We start from the raw sequence: 26,035 nt of genomic DNA, 5'->3' as shown, positions 1-26,035 counted from the left end.
AGGCTAAGTAATCCGCTCCAGTTTGCTCTTTTTTGGTTTTGTTCACTGAAGGCTTTCTGCCCAGCTTTAGAGAATGAGAATGAAAATGGCAGCCTCCCAGTCTCCCATCCCAGAGGAACCAGGAGTGGAGAGCTTGGGACCCCACTCTTCAGTGCACCCTCAGAGAAAAGCAGTCAATCACTCCTGTCTCCCTGATCTCCAGCCGCACTCTGTGCTCACCTGGCCTGTGACCAAGCATTTCTATCTCTGGCACACGGCCCTGTTTGGAGACTCCAAACCCAGCAGATTCCTTTGGCACGCTCCCATGCTACTCCTCCCAGGAGAAGAAGGGGAGTCTCCCCAGTTATGCCACTTGTTGGGCCTCTGCTTGAAGAGCAGTGACCCAGCTGTGCTGTGGATCATAGTTTATGGCAACTCTGAGCTGAGAGCCCACTCCTGGGCTCACTGCAGCCAGACTCCCCACTCTGATACCTGGGAGTTCTGCTGCACTCAGGTACCCCTGGTCTTCCTGTGACTCTGAGAATCCTGAGACCACACTGTCCCAGCGAGGGTTCCACCCCCCCCCCAACTTAGCTACCAGAGTGACGTCCCTCACCAGAGCAGACTTCTAAAAGTTCCAATTTTGTGCTCTGCAGCTCTATGTCTTGCCAGTAGCTGGCTGACTGAGGCTCCCTCCCCCTGTGGTCTGTCTTCCCATATGTCGCCTCAGATTCACTTCTCTGCACCTCCTACCTTCCAGAAAGTGGTTGCTTTTCTGTTCATAGAGTTGCTGCTATTCTTTTCTTCTCCAGTTGACTTGGTAGGTGTTCAGAATGATTTGGTATCTATCTAGTTGAATTCCTGGGACCAGATGAAATTTAGGTCTCCTACTCCTCTGCCGTCTTGGGCTCCTCCCTGCTCCAGAATTTCTAAGAAATTTTCCCATTTCAGGGCTTTAGTGGTCTTTGGACTATGTGGCTATCCTACATACTTAGAGGTTGTGGTATCCCATATCTCTGTGGCTACATGGGCTCTAGTCATTCTAGTTTGGCCAAGTAATTTGTGTCTCTGGGGCTTTTGTGGATATATATAACATGGCCACTGAGATATTGGCCATTCCAACTCAATAGTTTGTCTTCTAGTGGGTTTGTCTTCCAGTGGGTTAATTTTCCACCTCCGTCAGGGTCCAATGAAACTGGTTCTGTTTTCCAAATCTATAATATCCAGATAAGTCATATACAACTGACTATATGATGTAGGTTGTTATACTACAATAGTATTTATTGAAAAAACTTACAGAGTAGAAGCAGAATATGTGTAATATTCCAAGCTCTCATTTTGCACAAGGAATGTTTGGGCTAGTGACAACTTGATGGATAATCTAAAGTGCTCTATGGGAAGGGTCCTATTCACATACTAGTATATAGTATTTTTAGAGAAGTTGGGAGGAATGCAGAGAAAAAATAGATGATTCTCTAACTGTGAAACTCCCTGATGAAGAGGAAGTAGACATGTCAATAAAAGGGTGTGTGGAGGGAGTTCACAGTCCAATATTGCAGGTATCAATGAAAGATTTTGAGAATCTCTGCCAAGCTATTGGTTGGGGAAAGGGAAATATCCACCAGGGCCATGCAAGAGAAAATATGCTTATCATCCTCATTAACTGATAATTTGTTTTTCTGGTGTTAGAATAGTTTTCCTTTTTTGTTTCATATACTTTCCTTATTTTATAGTTTAATTTCTATTTTTAATTATTTCAGTAATAGCAGTAGCTAGTATTTGTAGCCAGTCAATATTTTCAGTGTAAGATATATTTAGATGTTTACAAACTACTTCTAAGTAGTCAACCAGCCTTGTTTTCTCTAGATGAAATAATTCTAAGTATTTTGACATTTCATTTTTCCAGGTTTTTAATCATTTGTATTTTTACTGAATATTTTCAATTTTTTTGAGTTCCTTTTTAGTTGAGGAGCCTAAAACTAACCACTATGAAGAATTTGACCAATGATAATTATAATTTTTAAAACTATCAAATATGATAAATTTTGAAAGTTATTTTTACATTCATTATATTGAAATTTTCTTATGAAGTTAATTTTTAGAATCATTTAAGGTTGTACTACACACTTTGAATCCTAGATCTTTTGTTTTTCTTGCATATAGAAATACATTCCTCATCTTTTATTATTGCAGATAAGAATATCAAATCCATTCTCCTCTGTATTTCCATTGATAATTTAAGGTTCAGTGTATATATCAATATTTACAAGAAATTTTTTTTCCTAAGGGAGGAGGGAAATGTCTTGGGGATTGTGTTGACAGCTTAGAAAATGGAAACAGAGACAGACAGACAAATCAACTCAGAACAGGTTGGGCAGTAGTTCTATGGAAATCTTCCATTTTGCCTGGATGACAATGTGTTAAAAATGTGTGCCTGATGATATGCATAACAGATTATACCTTTATACATCTATTTGCTGGTGAGAAAAGGATGCAATGTTCAGATCTTCAGTATTAAGAAATGCTTTTGCAAACAAGAGGAGATTTATTCTTTATATATCAATATTATTATATCTTTATATCACATCAGTGATATTAAAGACTGTCATGTAGAATGCTACCAACATCCTTATTATCAAAGCTGTTGAAATACATGCTCATAAGTATACTATTATACTCTGTGTTTTAACACAGTGATGACTAGAAAAAATCTTTAATCAAAAGTGGATAACAAATGATGCAAATTTAGCAAGATTTATAAAATATATTTAGGTTGTTTTTGATAATTTACCAAAGAATGGGGATTGGCCAAATCATCATTATTTTCTGTGTGACTATAGACTGACTTTCATAGACTTTCTATCCTCTTCCTCCTTTTTTCTCCTTTTCTTCCTCCTCCCCTCTGCCTCTTCCTTTTCCTCTTCTTTTCTTTTATCATTCAAACAAATATCAGGCCTTGAAAGTATGCCTGTTTCCACTTCTAGAGTTACTTGTTTGGCTGATGTGAGCTTGAACAGTATTGCTTGCATACTTTTCTAGTATTTTTGATTCTTGTTCCCCCGCAGCAGAAGTATTATGGTGTTATGCAATGACAGTCCTTTGTGGTTGTGGGAGCCAATATAAGTGGGGAAAGCTTGAGTGTGGGAATATGGTTATAAATAAACTTTGTATTATATGCTTTGTATTGTATTTAAGGCCTTGTTCTTGATATTGCCACACATTTTCTCTCTTGTTATAATAGGATCACTTGCCTGTGTAGAATCAAGTGATTAATGATATCCCCTAATAAACATTTCAAAATCTTTGAAAGTATTTTACTTTCTATATATAGCTATGTGGTAATATTAGTGGCAGGAGTGGTGATTTGTGTATAGCTGCAGGTATGTTTGTAAAAAAGCATCAATTATATTATGTACTTGGACAATTGTTATGCTTCAATGGCTGAAAAATGACTACAGTACTCTAGGATCTGTCTTCAAAAATATTTTCCAGAAGAGTGTTAGACTATTTTATAACTAGTCATTTTAAATTCAAAAACCTAATAAAACCAAAAAATCATGTTTGAGGTTGAGATATCATCCTTAATTTAGGACAGGCAGCCACCTATTCTCTTTACTTTAATATTGGAATCCATTTTATAACACTACTACAAAAGTCTGTTTGTCATAAATTATGTCTTTTTAGCCATCAATTATCTTACACTTTTGTTCTCAGAATTGTCCTCCATACCCCTCTTTTTATAATCTAAAACCTGGTGTTTGAAATTCATCCTAAAGTGACAGATTAGGATGGGTGACAATAGCTACATTGTAAAATTTTGCATCTGTGTGACCAAAATTCAAATTATTTTAGGTGCTGCAATAAACCTTAGGTAAATTATACTAACTGGAGTAATAGCTGTATAAAACAAAGAACCATAAAACTCTGTTGCATTTGATAGAGCTAGAAAAGCTATGTTAAATTCTATAAAACATAGGTAGTTGGACCATTTAAATTATCATCTAAATTGGAATGTTGGGACTAACATACACTGAGACCGTGCAGACAAACCATGACATATAGTTATCCTAGTTCTGGAACCCTAATAAGCTGATCCTGCCAACTGGTGAAGAATAAATACTTATTACCTTGAAGAAAACTAACTCAGAGCTTGAAAATTGACTCTTGTGGAAGACAGTGATCTTGTAATATTAAAACTGCTATAGAGAAATTTTCATTTTTATTTTCATTCTGAAAGAAATTGTGGAAAAATAACTGGGACAAATGTGACTAAAGGGCATCCTCTAAAACATCTTGTGCTCTACTTTGACCAAATACTTTTTGTTCTGTGCCTGTTATGATCTTGAATAGCTCTTATGTTAAGTATTTTAAATGTCACTTAATTCTGTACATCTATTTTAAATCCCAAAAGATATATTATCTTCAACTTATCTAGCAGCAACTTCATATTTGAATTACCACTAATTAATGAATAATTGATTGCTTATTTAATATTCTTATAGATTATGAAAATGATTCTTCAGTTACAAATAAAAATTTTTCTTCACATAATCTAATACCAGATGTTTTGTAATTCTAAAGCTCAGAGAAGAAAAGAGCTAGCTCTGCTATTTCAGATCTTTCACAGATCCTAACGTCTCAAGATGGATCAGCTTTTTTAAGGAGTTCAAATGAAGGTTCAGCTGATAAAGACCTACCCCATATACTTCCATTAAAGACCCATGATAAATCATTAACAAGACTATTATCAAACGAAGAAATTGAAGATTTACTGTCTGTCAAAACATCACTTCAAGGGAGTGAAACAGCAACAGCATCATTCATTTCACATAAAAGAAAGCCAATGGGTAGTGACATCTCAAAGGTAAGATACAGTATAATAATTTGAAAGCTGTTTACTTTGAATTGCTAGACTCCTTTAATATTTTAAGCAAATGTTAATTAAAACTCATTAATATTTTCTTATTTGAAAGGAATAAAAAGTTTGCCATTTAATACAATCTGTTTTATATTTAGGATCTTTAAAGTAATATTTGAGAATCAGTAATATTAACATAAAAAATTCTAAGCTGTATTGACAAAGAAGTTGTGGCTTAGAGTTTTAATGATAAAATATACACAATTCCTAGCTGAGACAGGGAAATTTTCATTTTGGGTTCATCTAGAAAAAATATTTTTATATAGTAAGGTAATTGTGAAAACATAGTTTTTTTGAAATGATTTTATGTACCTTAAACAAGGGCTAGAAAATTATCAGAATTGCTTTTGTTAAGGCAGTATTTGATTAGGAAACTCTTAAAGCAAAAATGCTGGGGAAAAAGAAATGATAAAAAGGCTGTATATATTTGACATATATGTACAATATACTTTTATAATAGAATTTATTAAAGTGACCTTAAAAATAATTTCATGAGCCATTTGAGTTAGTCTAGAGATTGAATCAGACTGAAATATAAATCTAAAGTAGAATCATAATCCTTATTAACATGATTTATTTGGAATTATTTAGAAGGAGAATCACAATATAGTTTGGGTTCCCTCCACATAAGTGTTCCCAAATGTTTCAGATCCCTTCATTGTTCTTGTGTTTTTATTTGATGCATTCAGGATATAAAAGTAAAACATTTATGCATTGGCATTGTAGATATGAGTAAAAATTCTTGCTCTGAGAGAAGGTAGAGTTCCAAGATATATAATTTGAAATTATTATTATAACTTTTGTCATTAAGGCTGCTGTTGTAGAAGAGAAATTACGAACTAAGACTGAAAAACAAACTTACCAAGAAGCAAGAGAATTTCAAGGTAAAAAGATTTTCTATTTTGTAAGATAAAAATGTGAATGATTATGTGTTCCCATGGTATAATCATAAATAAATGAAGAGAGAACATTATTAAATCTGGAAATAACTCCTTAGACAGTCATCACATAATATGGAAATATATTGACCAGTATGCAAAAATTAATTTGATGAGTTAACATTACATTACCCAGAGTTTATTTCAACTAAGATCTGTGTAAAAGGGAAGTGATTGCTTTGCCTTAACCAAATAACAGTATTTGACATTATGAATTCTGAACATATCACGCCAAAAATTCCTCAGGGTACAGCAGGAGAAAGGTGATTTGTGGTATAAATAATAGATTATTTAGGTGTTTTATATAATATGTTTTAAAACAGGGTGCCTGGGTGGCTCAGTTGGTTAAGCGACTGACTCTTGATTTCAGCTCAGGTCATGATCTCAGGGTCCTGAGATTGAACCCTCCATGGCGCTCTGTGCTGGGGGTGGAGCCTGATTAAGATTCTCCCTTTGCTCCCCCTGCCAACTTGAGGGTGTTCCCTCTCTCTCTTAAAAAAATATGTATGTATGTGTGTATGTGTATACTAAATGATAAATTTGTTCTTCCTTTCCAACACATGTAACTTTTATAATCAACCCATATCTTCCAACATTGGCTTGAACTTTCTAAATAAAATTAAATGATTGTGATGTAAAGTGCAGGAGAATTACTCTTCTATTGTGCTTTGAGTTGAGAGTTCCTCTACTGTTTCACCTATGTTACCAGGTTATCTGAGATAAATATTCCTTATTATGATCAGGCTGTTTTCTTTTATTCAAAGTTTATTACAAATTTTAACCAGCAGTTAGCCAGAATTTAATCAATCCACTAAAATTTTTTATTGTGGTAAAATTTGTATAATATGAAATTTGCCATTTTAATTATCTTTTAAGTGTACAATTCAGTGGCATTAATGACATTCACAATGTTGTGCAACCATCACTCCCTCTATATCCACAACTTTTCATTACCCTGAAAAAAAATTCATTAAGCAATAACTCCCATTCCTGCCCCTATCCAGCCCCTGGTAACCTCTAATTTACTTTTTATCTCTATGAATGTGCCTATTTCATATGAGTGAAATCATACAACATTTGTCCTTTTGTATCTGACCTATTTCACTTAGCATAATGTTTTTAAGTTTCATCCATGATGTGTCAGAACTTCATTGTTTGATGGTTGAATAAGATTCCATTGCATATCTATCATCTATCTATCTATCTATCTATCTATCTATCTATCTATCATCTATCTATATCTATCTATCATCTATCTATCATCTATCTATCTGTCTATCAATCATCTATCTATATCTATCTATCATCTATCTATCTATCATCTATCTATCTATCACATTTTGTTTATCCATTTACCTGCTGATTCACATTTGGGTTGTTTCTGTCTTTTGGCTATTGTCAATAATGCTGCAATGAACATGGTGTATGGGTAGCTGTTTAAATCTGTTTTCAATTATTTTGGGTAGGAGTGTAATTGCTGGATAATATGATAATTCTAATTTTAGCTTTTTGAGTAACTGCCCAACTGTTTTCCACAGTGTGTGCACCATTTTATATTTCCACCAGAAATATAGAAGGATAAACATTCTTGCCAACACTTGTTTTCTTTGCTCTTTTAATTATAATGGTTCTAGTAGGTATGAAATATATCTTATTGCGATTTTGATTTGCATTTCCCAATTATTGAAGATGTGAAGCATTTTTTTAATGTGCTTATTGGTCATTTGTATATCTTCTTTGGAAAAAAATGTCTATTCAACTCCTTCACCCAGTTTTTAATTGGTTTGTTAGTCTTTTTGTTGTGAGTTGTAGAGGTTCTTTATATATTCTGGATATTAAACCTTTTGTCAGATGTATGGTTTACAAATATTCCCTCTCATTCTGTAGGTTATCTTTTTACTTTCTTGAAAATGTCCTTTGATGCATAAAAATAATTTTATGAAGCTCAATTTATCTGTTTCTTATTTTGTTATTATGCTTTTAGTGTCAATATCTGAGAATCAATGGCCAAATCTAAGATAAGAGATTTACCCTTATGCTTTCTTCTAAAAGATTTATGGTTTTAGCTCTTATATTTAGGTCATTAATACATTTTGAGTTTATTTTTGTATGGTATGAAGTAGTGATCCATACAACTTAATTTTTTTTTTTTGCCTGTGGATATTGAGTTGTTCCAGCATTGTTTGTTGAAGAGGCTTTTCTTTTTCTGCTGAATTGTGTTGGCACCCTAGTAAAAAACCAGTCAACCCCATGTATAGGTTTATTTCTGGGCTCTCAATTGTATTCCACTGGTGTATATGTCTACCCATATGTCAATATCATATTGTTTTGATTTGCTTTAGCTTTGTAGTAAGTTTGGAAATGGGGAAATGTGAGTTCTTAATTTTTGTCTTTTTCAACACCACTTTGGCTATTTTTGTCCTCCTGCAACTAAATATGAATTTTAGGATCAAATCTTTTCATTTTTTCAAATAGGCCTTTGGGATTTCCTAGAGAATGCACTCAATCTGTAGATCACCTTGGGAAGTATTGTCATCTTAATAGTATTAAGTCCCCCAATTCATGAACCCAGAATGCCTTTCCACCTTATTTAGGTCTTATTTAGTTTATTATAGCAATATTTGATAGTTTTCAGTGTATAATTCTTGGGTAATATGAATTCCTAAGTATTTTATTCTTTCTGATATATAGTGATAGAATTTTTTAAAATTTCATTTTCAAATTACTTATTGCTGGTGTTTAGAAATACAACTGATTTTGCATGCTGATCTTGAATCCTGAATCTTTGCTAAATTTAACTTTAATATTTCTGTGTGAAATCTTTGGAATTTTCTAAATATATGATCATGTCATCTGTGAATAAAAATAGTTTTACTCCTTTTCCAATTTGGATACCTTTTATTTCTTTTTATTTTCTAACTGCTCTTGCTCAAACTTCTACTACATTGTTGAATAGTACTGGTAAAAACAGACAATGTCTGTTTTCTGTTCTTATGGAGGAATCATTCATTCTTTCACCATTGAGTAGAATGTTAGCTGTGGGTTTCATAAATGTCATTTGTCATGTCCAGTTGGTGTATAGTGTTGTTCAAGTCCTATATTTATTTATGGATCTTTAATATGCTTGTTTGCTTCATATATTTTGGGGTTCTTTTTTGTGTGTGCATATGTTCATATGTGTTATATATTCTTGACGAATGACCCTTTTGTCAACATATAATGTGATTCTTTGTCTCTTGCAACAGTTTTTAAACTGTTTTAAAGTCTATCTCGTTTGATATTAATAAAGCCACCTGTATTAGTGTTCTCCAGAAAAACAGAACAAATAGGATATCGATATCTATATATAGATATATAAAAGGAGATTTATTGTAATAATTGGCACATGCAGTTACGAAGGCCAAGGAGTCCCATTATTCACTGTCTGCAAGCTGGAGAACCAGGAAAACTGGGAGTGTAATTCAGTCTGAGCTCGATGTCCACCCTGGGTTCTTTTTTTTTTCCCCAGTGAAGGAATGATAGACTTAGAAGAGACCTTTCAGTGTGGTGTTGCCCTGGCCTGAGGGAGGGGCACTGTGGTCAGTGTGTAACCACTTCTCTTATTCTTCTAATGTCGTCTGTCTTGGTCTCTGTAATGCTTTAGCTTCATCCCCATGTTTTAGGATTTTCTCACTGGTGTCTATGAATAATTATTTGTCCTTCTTATGAGGGAGAGCAAGGTCAAGAATGACCTATGTTGCCATCTTGGTGATGTCACTCATGTTAATTGTTTCTTTTGCAGTGTAGAAGTTTTTAAGTTGGATGTAGTTCCACTTACTGATTTTTTCTTTTGTTGCTTGTCCTTTTGATGTCAAATCCAAAAAAATCATTGGTAGGCCAGTGTTGAGGAGTTCCTTTTTTCCCTATGTTTTCTTTTAGGAGTTTTATAGTATCAGATCTTATGTTTAAATCTTTGATCCATTTTGAGTTAATTTTTGTGAGATGTTGAAGTTAGGGATATAATTTCATTTTGTTTGCCTGTGGTTATCTGGTTTTCCTAGCACCATTTGTTGAAGAGACAATCATTTCCCCATTGGATGTTCTTGTCTCCCTTGTCAAATATTAGAGGACCATATAGGCAGAGGTTTAATTCTGCATTTTCTATTCCATTGGCCTATATATATTTTTTATGCCAGACTGTACTATTTTATTTACTATAGCTTTGTAGTATAATTTGAATCAGGAAGTGTGATGCCTCTTCTTTCTCATGATTGTTTCACTATTGGAGTTCTTTTGTAGTTCCATACAAATTGTAGGATTGTTGTATCTATTTCTATGAAAAATTACATTGGAATTTTGGTAAAGTTTGCATTGAATCTATAGATAGTTCTGGATAGCATGGATATTTAAACAATATTGACTCCTCTGATTCATAAACATGGATTTCCCTTCCATTTGTTTGTATCTTCTTCAATTTCTTTCAACAACTTCTTGTAGTTTTAATTGCACATATTTTTTACTTCCTTGGTTAAATTTTCTTCTAGGTGTTTTATGATTTTCAATGCATTGTAAATAGGATAGTTTACTTTATTTCTCTTTCAGATGTTTCACTATTAGCATACAGAACTGTAACTGACTTCTGTGTATTGATTTTACATCCTGCAGCTTTACTAAATTCATTGATCATATTCCACGGTTTTTAGTTTTGGGGATTTTCAATATATAATTGACCCTTGAACAATGAAGGGGTGGGACACCAAACCCCTGTGCAGTAAAAAATCTGTGTATAACTTTTGACTCCCTCAAAACTTAACTGTTAATGGCTTACTGTTGACCAGAAGCCTTACAAATAACATGAACAGCCAATTAATACATATTTTATATGATATATATACTGTATTCTTACAATAAAGCAAGCTAGAGAAAAGAAAATGTGAAGAAAATCATAAGGAAGAGAAAATACATTTATATCACCGCATTTATAAAAAAAATCTGCATATAAGTTGACCCATGCAGTTCAAGCCATGTTGTTCAAGGGTCAACTGTACAAAATCTTATCATCTGCAAATAATGAAAATTTTAATTCTTACTTTCCTATTTGGATGCCTTTTATTTCTTTTTCATGCTTGATTGCCCTAGCTAGGACTTCTAGTATTGTGTTGAATATGGGTATACTTGTATTGTTCCTGATCTTAGAGGAAAAGCTTTACATTTTTCTTCATTGAGTATAATGTTAACTGTGGGTTTGTCATATGTTGACTTATGTGCCTTCTATACCTAAGCTTCTATGCCTAAGCTTTGAGAGTTTTTATCATGAAAGAATGTTGTATTTTGCCAAATGCTTTTTCCGCATCTATTAAAGTGATCTTATGATTTTTATTTTTCATTCTATTAAATGAACTGTGATATATCACAATTATTGATTTATGAATGATGAACTATCCCTGTATCTCAGGGATAAATTGCACTTGGTCATAGTGCATGATCGTTTTAATGAGTTCTTGAATTTGGTTTGATAATATTTTGTTGTCAGTTTTACATCTGTATTCTTCTGGAGAATTAGTCTGTAGTTTTCTTGTACTGTCCGTATCTGGCATTTGGAATCAGGTAATACTAGACTCCTACAATGAGTTTGGAAGTGTTTCTGCCTCCTCTAATTCTTGAAAGAGTTTGGGGATGATTGGCATTTGTTTTTTTTTAAATGTTTTATATAATTCACCACTTAAACCATCTGGTTGTGGGGTTTTCTGTGTTGGGAGGTTTTTGATTACTATTTTAGTATCCTTTTTATTGGTCTCTCAAATTTTCTGTCTCTTCCTGCTTCAGTCTTGGTAGGCTGTATAATTCTAGGAACTTATTTATTTCTTCTAGTTATCTAATTGGTTGGCTTATAATTCTTCATAGTATTCTTTTATGATCCTATGGATTTCTGTACTGTCAGTTGAATTACTCCTCTTTCATTTCTGATTTTATTTATTATTCTTTTTTTCTTAATCTTGCTAAAGGTTTGTCAATTTTGTTTATCTTTTGGAAAAAACTACTGTTTGTTGATTTCTTCTATTGTTTTTCTGGTCTGTATTTCATCTGTTTTCATTCTTACCTTTATTATTTCCTCACTTCAGCTATGTTTGGGATTAATTTGTTCTAGTTCTTTGAGGTGCAAAATTAGATCATTTATTTGCTATCTTCCCAATTTCTTAAAGAGTTGACCCTTGAACAACATGGGTTTGAACTTCATGGGTCTACTTATATGCAGACTTTTTTGACAAATGCAATATAGTACCATATATGTATTTTCCTTATGATTCTAAAAGTTTTAAAATTCCAGTTAGTTAACATACAGTATAATATTAATTTCAGATGTTCAATATAGTGATTCATACATCATCCAGTGTTCATCACAAGTGCCCTCCTTAATCCCTGTCACCTATCCACCTGCCCACCTCCCTTCTGGTAACCATCAGTTTGTTCTCTATAGGTAAGAGTCTTTTTCTTGGTTTTCCTCTGGCTGTGTTTTCCCCTTTGCTTGTTTGTTTTGTTTCTTAAATTACATATGTGAATGAAATCATATGGTATTTGTCTTTCTTTCTCTTATTGACTTATTTTGCTTAGCATAATACTCTCTAGATCCAACAATGTCATTGCAAATGGCAAGATTTCATTCTTTTTTATAGCTGAATAATATTCCATGGTGTGTGTGTGTGTGTGTGTGTGTACACACATATTACATTTTCTTTATCCATTTATCAGTTGATGGACACTTGGGCTGTTTCCATAGTTTGGCTATTGTAGATAATGCTGCTATCTGTTAAGTCCACTTGGTCCAGTGTGTCATTCAAAGCCATTGGATCCTTTTTGATTTTTCTATTTAGATGATCTGTCCATTGATGTAAGTGGGGGCTTAAAATCCCCTACTATTATTATAATATTAGTAGTAGTTCCTTTATGTTTGTTATTAATTGTTTTATGTATTTGGGTGTTCCTATGTTGAGGGCATAAATTTTTACAATTGTTAGATCTTCTTGTTGGATTGTTCCTTTTATAATTATGTAGTGTCTTTGTCTTTTGTTACAGTTTTTGTTTTAAAGTCTATTTTGTCTGATATAAATATTGTAACTCCAGCATTCTTTTTCACATCCATTTGCATGATAGATTATTTTCCATCCCCTCACTTTCAATCTGCAAGTATCTTTAGGTCTAAAATGAGTCTCTTGTAGGCAGCATAAGGTCTCTGTGTGTGTGTGTGTATGTGTGTGTGTGTGTGTGTGTGTGTGTTTAACCCATTCTGTCACTCTGTGTCTTTTGGTTACTGTGTTTGGTCCATTTACATTCGAAGTCATTGTATTTGTATTTATTGCTATTTTGTTACTTATTTTGTGGTTATTTATGTAGTTTTTCTCTGATCCTTTCTTCTCTTGCTCTCTCATGGTTTGCTGGTTTACTTTAGTGATATACTTGGGTTCTTTTCTCTTTATTCTTTGCATATCTATTAGTGTTCTTTTTTGAATTTAAAATAAGCAGTATATTAATTAAAGACATTTTTTAACAATACAGGAAGCTTTTAAAAACAGTGGAATTTTTTTCATTTTTAAAAAACATTTTTTATAATTCCAAAAATAATTTTGGCAGTCATGGGGAAGGGTGGAGGCACTTATTTCAGGGTCTCTGATTAGTGCCTTCTGTCTAGTTCAGTCAGGTAAGTAAAGGTTCATAAGGGACATGATTTAAGAAATCAAGGTGACAAAATAAAATTAGCCTGGGATCATACCATCTAAATAAATTTCAAGAGCCAAGATACATAATTAAACTATACTCATAAGATCCTACTCTTAGTAATAGAAATACCTAGTATATGCAATATAAAAATAATTCTTACCATTTATTTAACACCTATCATTTGCCAGGCACGGTGCTAAATATTTTATAAACATGATTTCTAATTCTAAAAACCATTCTTAGGTAGATGGTTAAAGCTGTTTTTTGAAACAGAAGAAGAAAATTAAGCTTATTAAAGTTTAATGACTCCTCTAAGGCCATATAGCTGGTAGGTGTTAGAACTTGGTTTGACTCCAAGTTTTTCTTCCACACAACATCTACTGTATAGAAAATTAGCAGAACAAATTGCTGTTATTATTATTTTTAAAGATTTTATTTATCTATCTATATCTATCTATCTATCATCTATTTATTTAGCATGAGCAGGGGGAGAAGGAGAGTGAGACCTTAAGCAGACTCCGGGCTGAGTGCAGAGCCCTCTGCAGGGCTCGATCTCAGGATCCTGAGATCATGACCTGAACTGAAATCAAGTGTCAGAACCTTAACTGACTGAGCCACCTAGGTGTCCCTGTTGCTATTATTTTATCCAAATTTCATTTGTAAAATCCCATCCATGGCCTAACATTCTGATATGGCAATATGTAATTTTCATCATATTAATAAATAATGAAGAAAATTCATTGTGTTCTTATTATGATTTGGAAAAGAGTGTTGTCACGGATAACAATAAGCTATTCTTTTTAAATTTTTTTTTATTTATTTTTATTTTAATTCAATTAGCCAAGGTATAGTACATCAACAACAAGCTATTCTTGTCCTGAGTTCCAACAATTTAGAAGCTGTTACTCAAAACCAAAAGCTCTCTGATTCAATATAAAACACAGTATTCTATTTAGTCACAAACGCAAAGGTCTGAAACGCCATTTTTTGAGCCATTTCTGCATGAGTCCAGCCTACATTCATCCATAAATAATATTAAACTAAGAAGTCCTTGAAGCAGTTACATTGTTGAAAGAATTCAACATTATGCTAGAGCCTACACAGACACAGGAAACAAAGCAAGGTCCTTCCACATAGCATAAGTCTTTACAATGATTTCGTCTTAAATCAGTGTCTCACATATTCTCCAATGTCTGCTTGGTGAAATACCAGAATCACCATGGAGTCTACTTTCCTACAGTCTTGTGCAGACTTTGCTGCCACCCCAAAATTCAAAGGTATGTCTGCCATGGAGCGTACCACCTCTCCTTGGTGCCAACAAATATTTTCAATGGTTCAGCCCAGCCTATATTTCAACACATGGTTCCCATACAGGAAGGACTGCTCTGCTCCAGGCTTTATCCACACTTTATACTTGGCATAGGATGCAAGGTAATCCAGAACTGTGATGTGCAACTGGATCTTGTGAGTCTTAGTGAGGTACCCTATGACACTAGCTTGTCCCCAGAGATGTTGGCGGCCAACTTCAGGATCTTCTCATTCATATAGTACACCTAGTTGTTGTGCAGCCCGAAACAGTAGGTACCATTGGACCTGTTGACCAGGAGCTGAAGATTCTCTCAAATGTATTTCACTATCATTTCAAACATTATGCGGGTCTCTTATTTAATCAAAGGCCGCATTTTCCCACTGGGTTACAACACTGAATCTACATTCCTCAGCGGCCATAAACAGAACTATTAGTGGTTTTTGATGTGTGGTTAGGACATCTTCTGTATGTAGCAGTCTATATTATGTTGATGGTCACATAAGTTTGAACCCATTCTTTACTCCTCTCCCACCCATGTTTTAGATATATGGAGTCATATTTTACATTATTTTATTTTGTTAATTCTTTGGCTGATTTTTTTTTTACAGAAAGCTTATTTTAACAGATTTTGTTTTCTACTTTTCATACTCTTACTTATGGTCCTTCCTTTCCACTCAAAAAGTCCTTGTTAATATTTCTTTTAGGGCTGGTTTAGTGGTCATGAACTCCTTTAGTTTTTGTTTGTCTGAGAAACTCTATCTCTTCTTCTATTCTGAATAATAGCCTGGCTGGAGGGGGTGGAGCTTGGTGTAAGAAAGTTAAGTAGTGAATGCCTGCAGTGCTGGTTCCCATAGGTGGCAATGTGTTTATGCTGGGGGTGGGGGATGGGGCAAATGGCACTTGCCAGCTCCTTTGTTCTGGGAGAAGTCCCTCAGCAAACTCTGAGATTAGTAACTAACTCTCCCTCCCATAAGCCCTTGGCACTTTTCAAACTGCTGCTACCAAGCTGTATGTCCATGGGCTGTTTGCTAAGCTGGATATTTAAAGGTGGAGACTCAGCTTCCGGTTGCCCTCCAAGCTCTCTTAGAACCCAGCCTGCTGATTTTTAAAATTCCAGGCTTTAAGTCCCACTGGTTTCCAGCAGCTCATGTGTGGGCTTTCAGATGGAGTTTACAATGCATCAGTGGGAATTGAATCCATTTTATGCCCTCTAAGAATCCTTTTTGCCACTCATGTGATCTTTTCCTTCTCATCATCATGGAACTCCTTCTTCACTATATGTATACTGTAAGAGAGAACTGATTCTCTTTGGTAGTGTCCCATAGAGCTGGGGGAACACAAGTCTTCTGTTCCTATGAATTTGAAGCTTTGGTATTCTTTTACAACATTCCTCTGGCTATTTGTGGTCTTTTCTGGTTCTATACACATTTTAGGATTGTTTGTTCCAGCTCTTTGAAAAATGCCAGTGGTATTTTAATAGTGGTGATATTGAAAGTGTAGATTGCTCTGAGCAGCATAGACATTTTAACAATGTTTTTTCTTCCAATCCATGAGCACAGAATGTTTTCCCATTTCTTTTTGTCTTCCTCAATTTCTTTCATAAGTGTTCTGTAGTTTCTAGAGTATAGATCCTTTACCTCTTTGGTTAGATTTATTTCTAGGTATCTTATGGTTTTTGGTGCTATTGTAAACGGAATCTACTCCTTAATTTCTTTTTCTACAGTTACATTGTTAGTGTATAGAAATGCAAGTGATTTCTGTGCATTGATTTTGTATTCTGCCACATTGCTAAATTGCTGTATGAGTTCTAGTAATTTTGGGATGGAGTCTTTTGGGTTTTCCACATAAAGTATCATGTCATCTGCAAAGAGTGAGAGTTTGACTTATTCTTTGCCAGTTTGAATGCCTTTTATTTCTTTTTGTTGTCTGATTGCTGAGGCTAGGACTTCTAGTACTATGTTGAATAGAAGGGGTGAGAGTGGGATTCCCTGTCGTGTTCCTGACCATAAAGGAAAAGCTCTCAGCTTTTCCCCACTGAAAATGATATTTGCTGTGGTTTTTTCATAGATGGCTTTTTATGATATTGAGGTATGTTCTCTCCATCCCTACACTCTGAAGAGTTTTAATCAGTAGAGGATGTTGTATTTTGTCAAAGGCTTTTTCTGAGACTGTTGAGAGGATCATATGGTTCTTGTCCATTCTTTTATTAATATTATGTATCATGTTAGTTGATATGTGAATGTTGAACCATCCTTGCATCCCAGGAATAAATCCCACCTGGTCATGGTGAATAATCCTTTGAATGTACTGTTCGATCCTACTGGCTGGGATCTTGTTGAGTATTTTGTTATCCATGTTCATCAGTGATATTGGCCCATAATTCTCCTTTTTGATGGGGTCTTTTGTCTGGTTTAATGCTGGCCTCATAAAACTTTGGAAGTTTTCCTTCTGTTTCTATATTTTGAAACAGCTTCAGTAGAATAGGTACTATTTCTTTTTAAATGTTTGGTAGAATTCCCCTGGGAAGCCATCTGGCCCTGGACTCTTGTTGTTTGGTTGGGTTTTGATTCCCAATTCAATTTCTTTAGTGGTTATTGGTCTATTCAGATTGTCTATTTCATCCTGTTTCAATCTTGGTAGTTTATAAGTTTCCAGGAAGGCATCCATTTCTTCCACATTGCTTAATTTGTTGGTGTATAGGTGTTGGTAATAATTTCTAATAATTGTTTGGTGTTAATTGTGATCTCTTCCCTTTCTTTCATGATTTTATTAATTTGGGTCCTTTCCCTTTTCTTTTGGATAAGTCTGGCCAGAGGTTTATTGATCTTATTAATTGCTTTAAAGAACCAGCTTCTAGTTTTGTTGATCTGTTCTGCTGTTCCTCTGGTTTCTATTTCATTGATCTCTGCTCTATCTTATTTCTTTTCTCTTATATGGTTTACGTTTTATTTGCTGTCCTTTCTCCAGCTCCTTTAGGTGTAAGGTTAGCTTGTGTATCTGGTATTTCTTTTAATGTTTTGAGAGAAGCTTAGATGGCTATGTATTTCCCCCTTAGAACCGCCTTTGTGGTATCCCATAGTTTTGGACTGATGTGTTTTCATTCTCATTAGTTTCCGTGAATTGTTTAAGTTTTTCTTTAATTTCCTGGTTGACCCAATCATCCTTTAGCAAGATGCTCTCTAACTTCTAAGTGTTTGAATTCCTTCCAATTTTTTTCTTGTGATTGAGTTCCAGTTTCAAAGCATTGTGGTCTGATAATATGCAGGGAATAATTTAAATCTTTGGTATTGGTTGAGACCTGATTTGTGACCCAGTATGTGGTCTATTCTGGGGAAAGTTCCATGTGCACTCAAAAAGAATTGAGTATTCTGTTGTTTTCGGGTGGGATGTTCTGTATATATTTACGAAGTCCATCTGGTCCATTGTGTCATTCAAAGCTCTTGTTTCACTGTTGATCTCCTGCTTAAATGATCTGTCCATCATTTTGAGAGGAGTGTTGAGGCCTCCTATTATTCATGTATTATTATCAATATGATTATTTTGATTAATAGCTAGCTGGTTTATGTTGTTTGCTGCTCCCATGTTGGGCACATAGATATTTACAATTGTTAGTTCTTCTTGTTGGGTAGACCCTTTAAGTATGATATAGTGTCCCTCCACTTCTCTTACTACATTCTTTGGCTTAAAATCTAATTTGTCTGATAGGAGAATTGCTACCCCAGCTTTCTTTTGAGGTCCATTAGTATGGTAAATGGTTCTCCATCTCCGCACTTTTAATCTGGAGTTTTCTTTAGGTTCAAAATGAGTCTCTTGTAGACAGTGTATGGATGGGTCCTGTCTTTTTATCCAATATGAAACCCTGTGCCATTCCATGGGAGCATTTAGGCCGTTCACATTGAGAATAACTATTGAAAGATATGAAATTAGTGCCATCATATTGCCTGTAAAGTCCCTGTTTCTATAGATTGTCTCTGTAAATTTCTGGTCTATATTACTCTTGGGGGTCTTTCTTCTTTTATAGAATCCCCCCTAATAGGGGGGATTGGCTTGGTGGTCACATTTACTTTCAGTTTCTGCTGGTCCTGGAAGTTCTTTGTCTCTCTGTCCATTCTGAATGACAGCCTTGCTGGATAGAGTATTCTTGGCTGCATATTCTTCTCATTTATTACCCTGAATATATCTTGCCAGCCCCTCTGGCTTGCCAGGACTCTGTGAGGGTCTGACATTATTCTGATGTTCCTCCCTCCGTACATAAGAAATCTCTTCCCACTAGCTGCTTTCAGGATAGCTTCCTTGGCTCTAAGATTATAAGTTTCACTATTATATGCTAGGGTGTTGGTCTATTTTTATTGATCTTGGGAGGGGTCCTCTCTGCCTCTTGGACATGAACGCTTGTTTCCTTCACTAGATTAGGGAAGTTCTCACCTATGATTTGCTCAAATATACCTTCTAGTCCTCTCTCTCTCTCCAGCCCCTCAGAGATCCCATTCTGATATTGGAACTTTGCATGGTGTCATTGATCTCTCTAACTCTGTTCTCATGGTCTTCTAGCTGCCTATCCCTACCCTTCTCAGCTTCCTACCTATCAGTTTATCTTCTAGATCACTAATTTATTCCTCTACCTCATTTATCCTGGCTGTTAGAGTATCCAGTTTAGACTGCATCTCATTCATAGCATTTTTAAGGTCGGCCTGATTAGATCTCATTTCTGCCCTTAGAGGTTCCATATTGTCACTAATGCTTTTCTCAAGCCTAGCTATTGACTTCATAATTGCTACCCTGAAGTCTATCTCTGACATCTTGCTTATAGCCATATCCATTAGATCTGTAGCAGAGGACATTGTCTCTGGTTCTTTTCTTTGTTGGGAGTTCCTCCCCCTAGTCATTCTGTTACAGGATAGTTGAGGGAATGTACAGGGTCCAAAATATCAACCAGGAACCAAGCAATATGTACCCTAGGAAAATCCAGAGTGGTCAGAAGCCACCACTGAAAAAAACAAAGCCAAAATGAAAAGCAAGAATAAAAGTTATAAAATTAAAAATATTTTTTAAAATTAAAAACAAAAAAAGGCAGTGAGGGGTAGGGGGCGTTCATGTAGACAAAGTAGAGTGTTTCAGTTGTTCCTAGGTGTATTTTGGACTGTTTGTTAGTAGACACTACTTCCCAAAATTACAGGCAAACTAAAACTTGTATATATATAAAGGCAATACTGAGTAGGGAAAAAAGGACTAAAATGAGGCATATGCATATAAATATATATGTGTGTGTGTGTGTGTGTGTGTGTGTGAAAAATTACAAGTTAAAAAGCCACTATGAAATATGTCAACATATTATTATTATTTTTTAATGATTTTATTTATTTATTTGACAGAGAGCTAGAGAGCACAAGTAGGCAGAGCGACAGGCAGAGGGAGCGGGAGAAACAGGCTTTCTGCTGAGCAGGGAGCCAGATGCAGGGCTCAATCCCAGGACCCTGGGATCATGACCTGAGCCAAAGGCAGCCGCTTAACTGACTGAGCCACCCTGGCGCCCCATAAGTTGATATATTAAACATCTAGTTAAGTGAGAAAAAGGTAAAAAGAAAAAAAAAACAGAGAAGAAGCATAATAGAAAAAATGTAAAGAAAAAGAGAGTTGTATTTGAAAAAAAAAAAAAAAAAGCTGTGAGGCAACGCCTGGAGCTAAATATACTATTTTCCCCTGGTGTTGGGATTTTACACTTCTTGTGGGTCCATATGGTTGTCATCCTCTTGTTTTTCCAGCCTGTTTTCTGGGGGAGGGGCCTGCCCCACTGTTTCTCAGTCAACCCTGATTGGGCAGAGTTGCCCTGCCCCCTGTTGGGATGGATTCAGTGGAAACCAGTCTTTTGAGCTTTTGTTCTCTGGTGGCTTTCCATGCCTCTTTCAAGGGTCAGAGCAAAAATGGTCACACCCAAACCTCTGGCCAGAGCAGAGAAATTGCAGTCTGCTCTCTTCACTAACCCCTCCCCCCAGAACAAACAGTCTCCATTTCTGCATGCACCGCTGAAAACCACAACCTCCCATGGTGCGCACTCATACTGACTCTCTTAGAGGTAGTCTCAGGGGCCTGGCATGTCCCTGCCCTTTGTACTTCTAAAAACGTGCATGGCTATGGGTTTGCATGTGCACCGCAGCTCTTGGATCCTATTGGGGACAGCTCTAAAGCACTATTCTGGACACTACCAGTCTGTGAGTTTTTGCCTGGTCTCTGGCATAGGATGCTTTTGGGCTCAGATGTTTTATCACCTTCTAGGAGCCAGCTTATGGATCCTCCCTCCCCCTTCTGTTTATCTTCTGATATCTCTGAAGATTCTTCTCTGCAGACTCACAATTCCACCCTCCCTACCTTGTGACAGGTGGTATTTTTCTGCTTATAGAGATCCACATACATATTCTCACATCTCAGGCTGATTTCATGGGTGTTCAGAATGGTTTGGCAGATATCCAGCTAAATTCAGGAGACTGGTTGAAATGGGGTCCCCTACTCCTTTGCCATCTTGCTTCTACCCCCTTTCTTTCATTATTGTATTAATTTGGGTCCTTTCTCTTCTCATTTCGATAGGTCTGGACACAGGTTTATTGATCTTATTAATTCTTTCAAAGAACAAACTACTAGTTTTGTCTATCTGTTCTACTGTTTTTCTGGTTTCTATTTCGTTGATTTCTGTTCTAATCTTTATTATTTCTCTTCTTCTGCTCTGTTTAGGCTTTATTTGCTGTTCCTTCTTCAGCTCCTTTAGGTGTAAGGTTAGCTTGTGCATTTGGGATTTTTCTACTTTTTTGAGACAGGCTTGGTTGGCTATGTATTTCCCTCCTAAGACCACTTTTGCAGTATCCCACAGATTTTGAACCAATGTGTTTTCATTCTCATAGTTTCCATGAATTTTTTAAGTCCTTTAATTTCCTGGTTGACCCAGTCATTCTTTAGCAGGATGCTCTTTAACTTCCAAGCGTTGATCTCCTTCCAGATTTCCTCTTGTGATTGAGTTCCAGTTTCAAAGGACTGTGGTCTAAAAATATGTAGGGAATAATCTCAGCCTTTTAGTATCAGTTGAGGTCTGCTTTGTGACTCAGTATTTGGTCTTCTGGAGAAAGTTCCATATGTACTTCAGAAGAATGAATATTCTATTGTTTTAAAATGGAATGTTTTGTATACATCTGTGAAGTCCATCTGGTCCAGTGTGTCCTTTGAAGCCCTTGTTTCTTTGTTGATCTTCTGCTTAGGTGATCTTTCCGTTGTGAATGGGGTGTTGAACTCCCCTACTATTAATGTATTATTATCAATATGTTTCTTTACTTTGGTTATTAATTGGTTTATGTTTTAAATATGACATATTGGGAGGAGTTAAGATGGCAGAGGGGTAGGGGTCCCCTTTTTCAGCTGGTCCCCTGAGTTGAACTGGATAGGTACGAGACCATCCTGAACATCCACGGAATCAGCCTGAGACACGGGAAGATATATCTGGATCTCTACAAATGAACATCTCCAGCGATGAGTATTGAGGTACGAAGCGGGGAGCCATGAAGCCACACACAGATATCGGGAGATAAACGGAAGGGGGAGGGAGCCACTGTGTTTGGGCGCAGGGAAGCGGTAGCCACCTGCACTGGGGAGTGGGCGGACTCTCGGACCGGCACCCACGAGAGAGCAGACTGAGACCGTGAGCCGGGGAACGTGAGCGACCGGTCTGAAAACCAGAGCTCCTGAGTGCGTGAACCACACTGAAACAGAGCTTCGGAGTGCGTGGGGGTGGCTGGTGGCTGGCGGTGTTAGAAACACAAGGACAGAGATGTGCCAGCCCTGGAAGTAAGGGCTGGGATGCTGGCTGTGGGGCACACATCCCAGGACGCTGCAGGATTGAGCAGCACCAACAGAAGCAGAGTTAAAGTGGCCAGAACACCAGTGGAGAGTGGTCTGCAATCCCTCTGTTCTGAGACAGAGGCTGAGATTTGGCTACTGCTGATCTGACTTTCAGAAGAGGCACAGCAAACTGCCAGGGAAAGCCGCCAGAGAACAAAAGCCTGGAAATACCGGCACACAGTGTGCCCATCCCCATCCCTCACAGGGGACACAGAAACTCTACCCAAAGAGGGTTGCCTGAGTATCTGGGCGGCAGGCCCCTCCCCCAGAAGGTAGGCTGAAAAATCAAGAAGCCCACATCCTTAAGGTCCCTATAAAACAAGGGCACACGGCCTGGGTCCTGGTCAATAATTTGGGCTCTGGACAACCCTGCAACCTCTCCTCATCTGAATGACGAGAAGGAGAAATCCCTCCCAGCAAAGAAAAGACAATGAGTCTGTGGCCTCTGCCACAGAACTAATGGATATGGATAAAACCAAATTATCAGAAATGGAGTTCAGAGTAACAATGGTCAAGATGATGTGTAGACTTGAAAAAAGTATTAACAAAAATATTAATGAGAATATAGAATCTCTAAGGGTGGAAATGAGAGCAAATCTGGCAGAAACTAAAAATTCTAAATCAAATGCAGTCAAAACTAGATGCTCTGACACCAGGGTGAATGAGACAGAAGAACGTATCGGTGAATTGGAGGATGGGTTAGTAGAAGCGAAAGCTAAAATAGAAACTTGGCTCAAAAAAAATCCAATCTCAAGAATGTAGGTTACGGGAGATTACTGACTCAATGAAACGTTCCAATGTCAGAATCATCAGCATCCCTGAGGGAGTGGAGAAAAACAGAGGTCTAGAAGAGATATTTGAACAAATTGTAGCTGAAAACTTCCCTAATCTAGCAAAGGAAACAAGCATTCGTGTCCAAGAGGCAGAGAGGACCCCTCCCAAGCTCAACCATGACAAACCTATGCCACATCACATCATAGTGCATTTCGCAAATATTAGATCCAAGGATACAGTATTGAAAGTGACCAGGGCATGGGGCGCCTGGGTGGCGCAGTCGTTAAGCGTCTGCCTTCGGCTCAGGGTGTGATCCCGGCATTCTGGGATTGAGCCCCACATCAGGCGCCTCCGCTATGAGCCTGCTTCTTCCTCTCCCACTCCCCCTGCTTGTGTTCCCTCTCTCGCTGGCTGCCTCTCTCTGTCAAATAAATGAATATTTGGAAAAAAAAGAAAAAAGAAATCCTTCCCTGCCCCCAGGGGTGAAGGATATTCTCCAAAAAAAAAAAAAAAAAAGTGACCGGGGCAAAGAACTCTCTCACGGACCAAGGCAAAGGTATCAGAATTATGTGATACAGAACAGAAAGTCACAATCTATAGAAACAAAGACTGTACTGGCAACATGGCATCATTAAAATCATATCTCTCAATAATCAGTCTCAGTGTAAATGGCCTAAATGCTCCCATAAATGCCACAGGGTTGCAGATTGGATAAAAAGACATGACCCATCCATTTGCTGTCTACAAGAGACTCATTTTGAACCTAAAAATACATCCAGAGTGAAAGATGGAATACCATCTTTCACACCAATGGACCTCAAAAGAAAGCTGGGGTAGCAATTGTCATATCAGACAGATTGGATTTTAAACTAAAGACTATAGTTAGAGATACAGAAGGGCACTATATTATTCTTAAAGGATGTATCCAACAAGTTGATATGACAATTATAAATATATATGCCCCCAACAGGGGAGCAGCAAGATACACAAGCCAACTCTTAACCAGAATAAATAGACATATAGATAAAAATATGTTAATAGTAGGGGACCTCAACACTCCATATCAGCAGTAGACAGATCACCTAAGCAGAAAATCTGCAAAGAAACAATAGCTTTGAATGCAATACTAGACGAGTCGGACCTCATAGATATATATAGAACACTACACCCCAGAACCAAAGAATACTCATTCTATTCTAATGCCCATGGAACATTCTCAAGAATAGATCATGTTCTGGGTCACAAAACAGGTCTCAACTGATACGAAAAGACTGAAATTATTCCCTGCATATTCTCAGACCACAACGCTTTGAAATTGGAATTCAACAACAAGGAAAAATTTGGAAGAAACTCAAACACTTGGAGACTGAGAACCATCCTGCTCAAGAATGATTCGATAAACCAGGAAATCAAAAATCAATTTAAACAATTTATGGAGACCAACGAGAATGAAAATACAATGGTCCAAAACCTATGGGACACTGCAAAGGCAGTCCTAAGGGGAAAATACATAGCCATCCAAGCCTCACTCAAAAGAATAGAAAAATCTAAAATGCAGTTTTTATATTCTCACCTCAAGAACCTGGAACAGCAAGAGAGGAACAGGCCTGATCCATGCACAAAAAAGCAGTTGATCAAGATTAGAGCAGAGATCAATGAATTAGAACCAGGAACACAGTGGAGCAGATCAACAGAACTAGAAGCTGGTTCTTTGAAAGAATAAATAAAATTGACAAACCACTGGCAAGACTTACCCAAAAGAATAGAGAAAGGACCCAAATTAATAAAATTATGAATGAAAAGGGAGAGGTCACAACAAACACCAATGAAATTGGAAGGATTATTAGAAACTTTTATCAACAGCTTTATGCCAATAAATTAAGCAATCTGGAAGAGATGGAATCCTTCCTGGAAACCTATAAACTACCAAGACTGAAACAGGAAGAAATTGATTTTTTAAACAGACCAATTCATTACGAAGAGATTGAAACAGTGATTAAAAACCTTCCAGAAAACAAAACCCCAGGGCCTGATGGTTTTCCCAGGGAATTCTACCAAACATTCAAAGAAGAAATAATAACCATTCTCCTAAAGCTATTTCAAAAAGTAGAAACAGAAGGAAAGCTACCAAACTCATTCTATGAGGCCAATATTACCTTGATCCCCAAACCAGTCAAAGACCCATCAAAAAGGAGAATTACAGACCGATTTCCCTAATGAATATGGACGCCAAAATTCTCAACAAGATCTTGGCTAATAGGATCCAACAGTACATTAAAAGGATTATCCATCATGACCAAGTGGGATTCATCCCTGGAATGCAAGGGTGCTTCAACATCAGCAAATCTATCAGTGTGATAGACTCTATCAACAAGAAAAGAGCCAAAAATCATATGATCCTCTCAATAGATGCAGAAAAAGCATTTGACAAAATACAGCATCCTTTCCTGATTAAAACCCTTCAGAGTGTAGGGATAGAGGGTACATTCCTCAATTTCATAAAAACTATCTATGAAAAGCCTACAGCAAATATCATTCTCA

General features: G+C 36.4%; 1 protein-coding gene and 1 pseudogene across 1 annotated transcript in view; one reads left to right on the top strand and one right to left on the bottom strand.

Annotated features, from left to right (window-relative positions):
• The window catches only part of CCDC7 (coiled-coil domain containing 7), a 346,398-nt gene that overhangs the window by 153,069 nt on the left and 167,294 nt on the right, over positions 1-26,035 (top strand). The window contains exons 17-18 of the mRNA XM_040645272.1: positions 4,561-4,843; positions 5,709-5,781. Coding sequence (XP_040501206.1) covers positions 4,561-4,843; positions 5,709-5,781 — 356 coding nt within the window. The remainder of the gene's footprint in view (positions 1-4,560; positions 4,844-5,708; positions 5,782-26,035) is intronic.
• On the bottom strand, positions 14,698-15,391 carry LOC103656509 (annotated as a pseudogene).

Source organism: Ursus maritimus, unplaced genomic scaffold (assembly GCF_017311325.1).
Source record: "Ursus maritimus isolate PB19 unplaced genomic scaffold, ASM1731132v1 scaffold_31, whole genome shotgun sequence".
NCBI classification, from domain to species: Eukaryota; Metazoa; Chordata; class Mammalia; order Carnivora; family Ursidae; genus Ursus; species Ursus maritimus.
The sequence above is the reverse complement of the archived record's forward strand: the minus strand, read 5'-3'. Positions and strand labels throughout refer to the sequence as shown.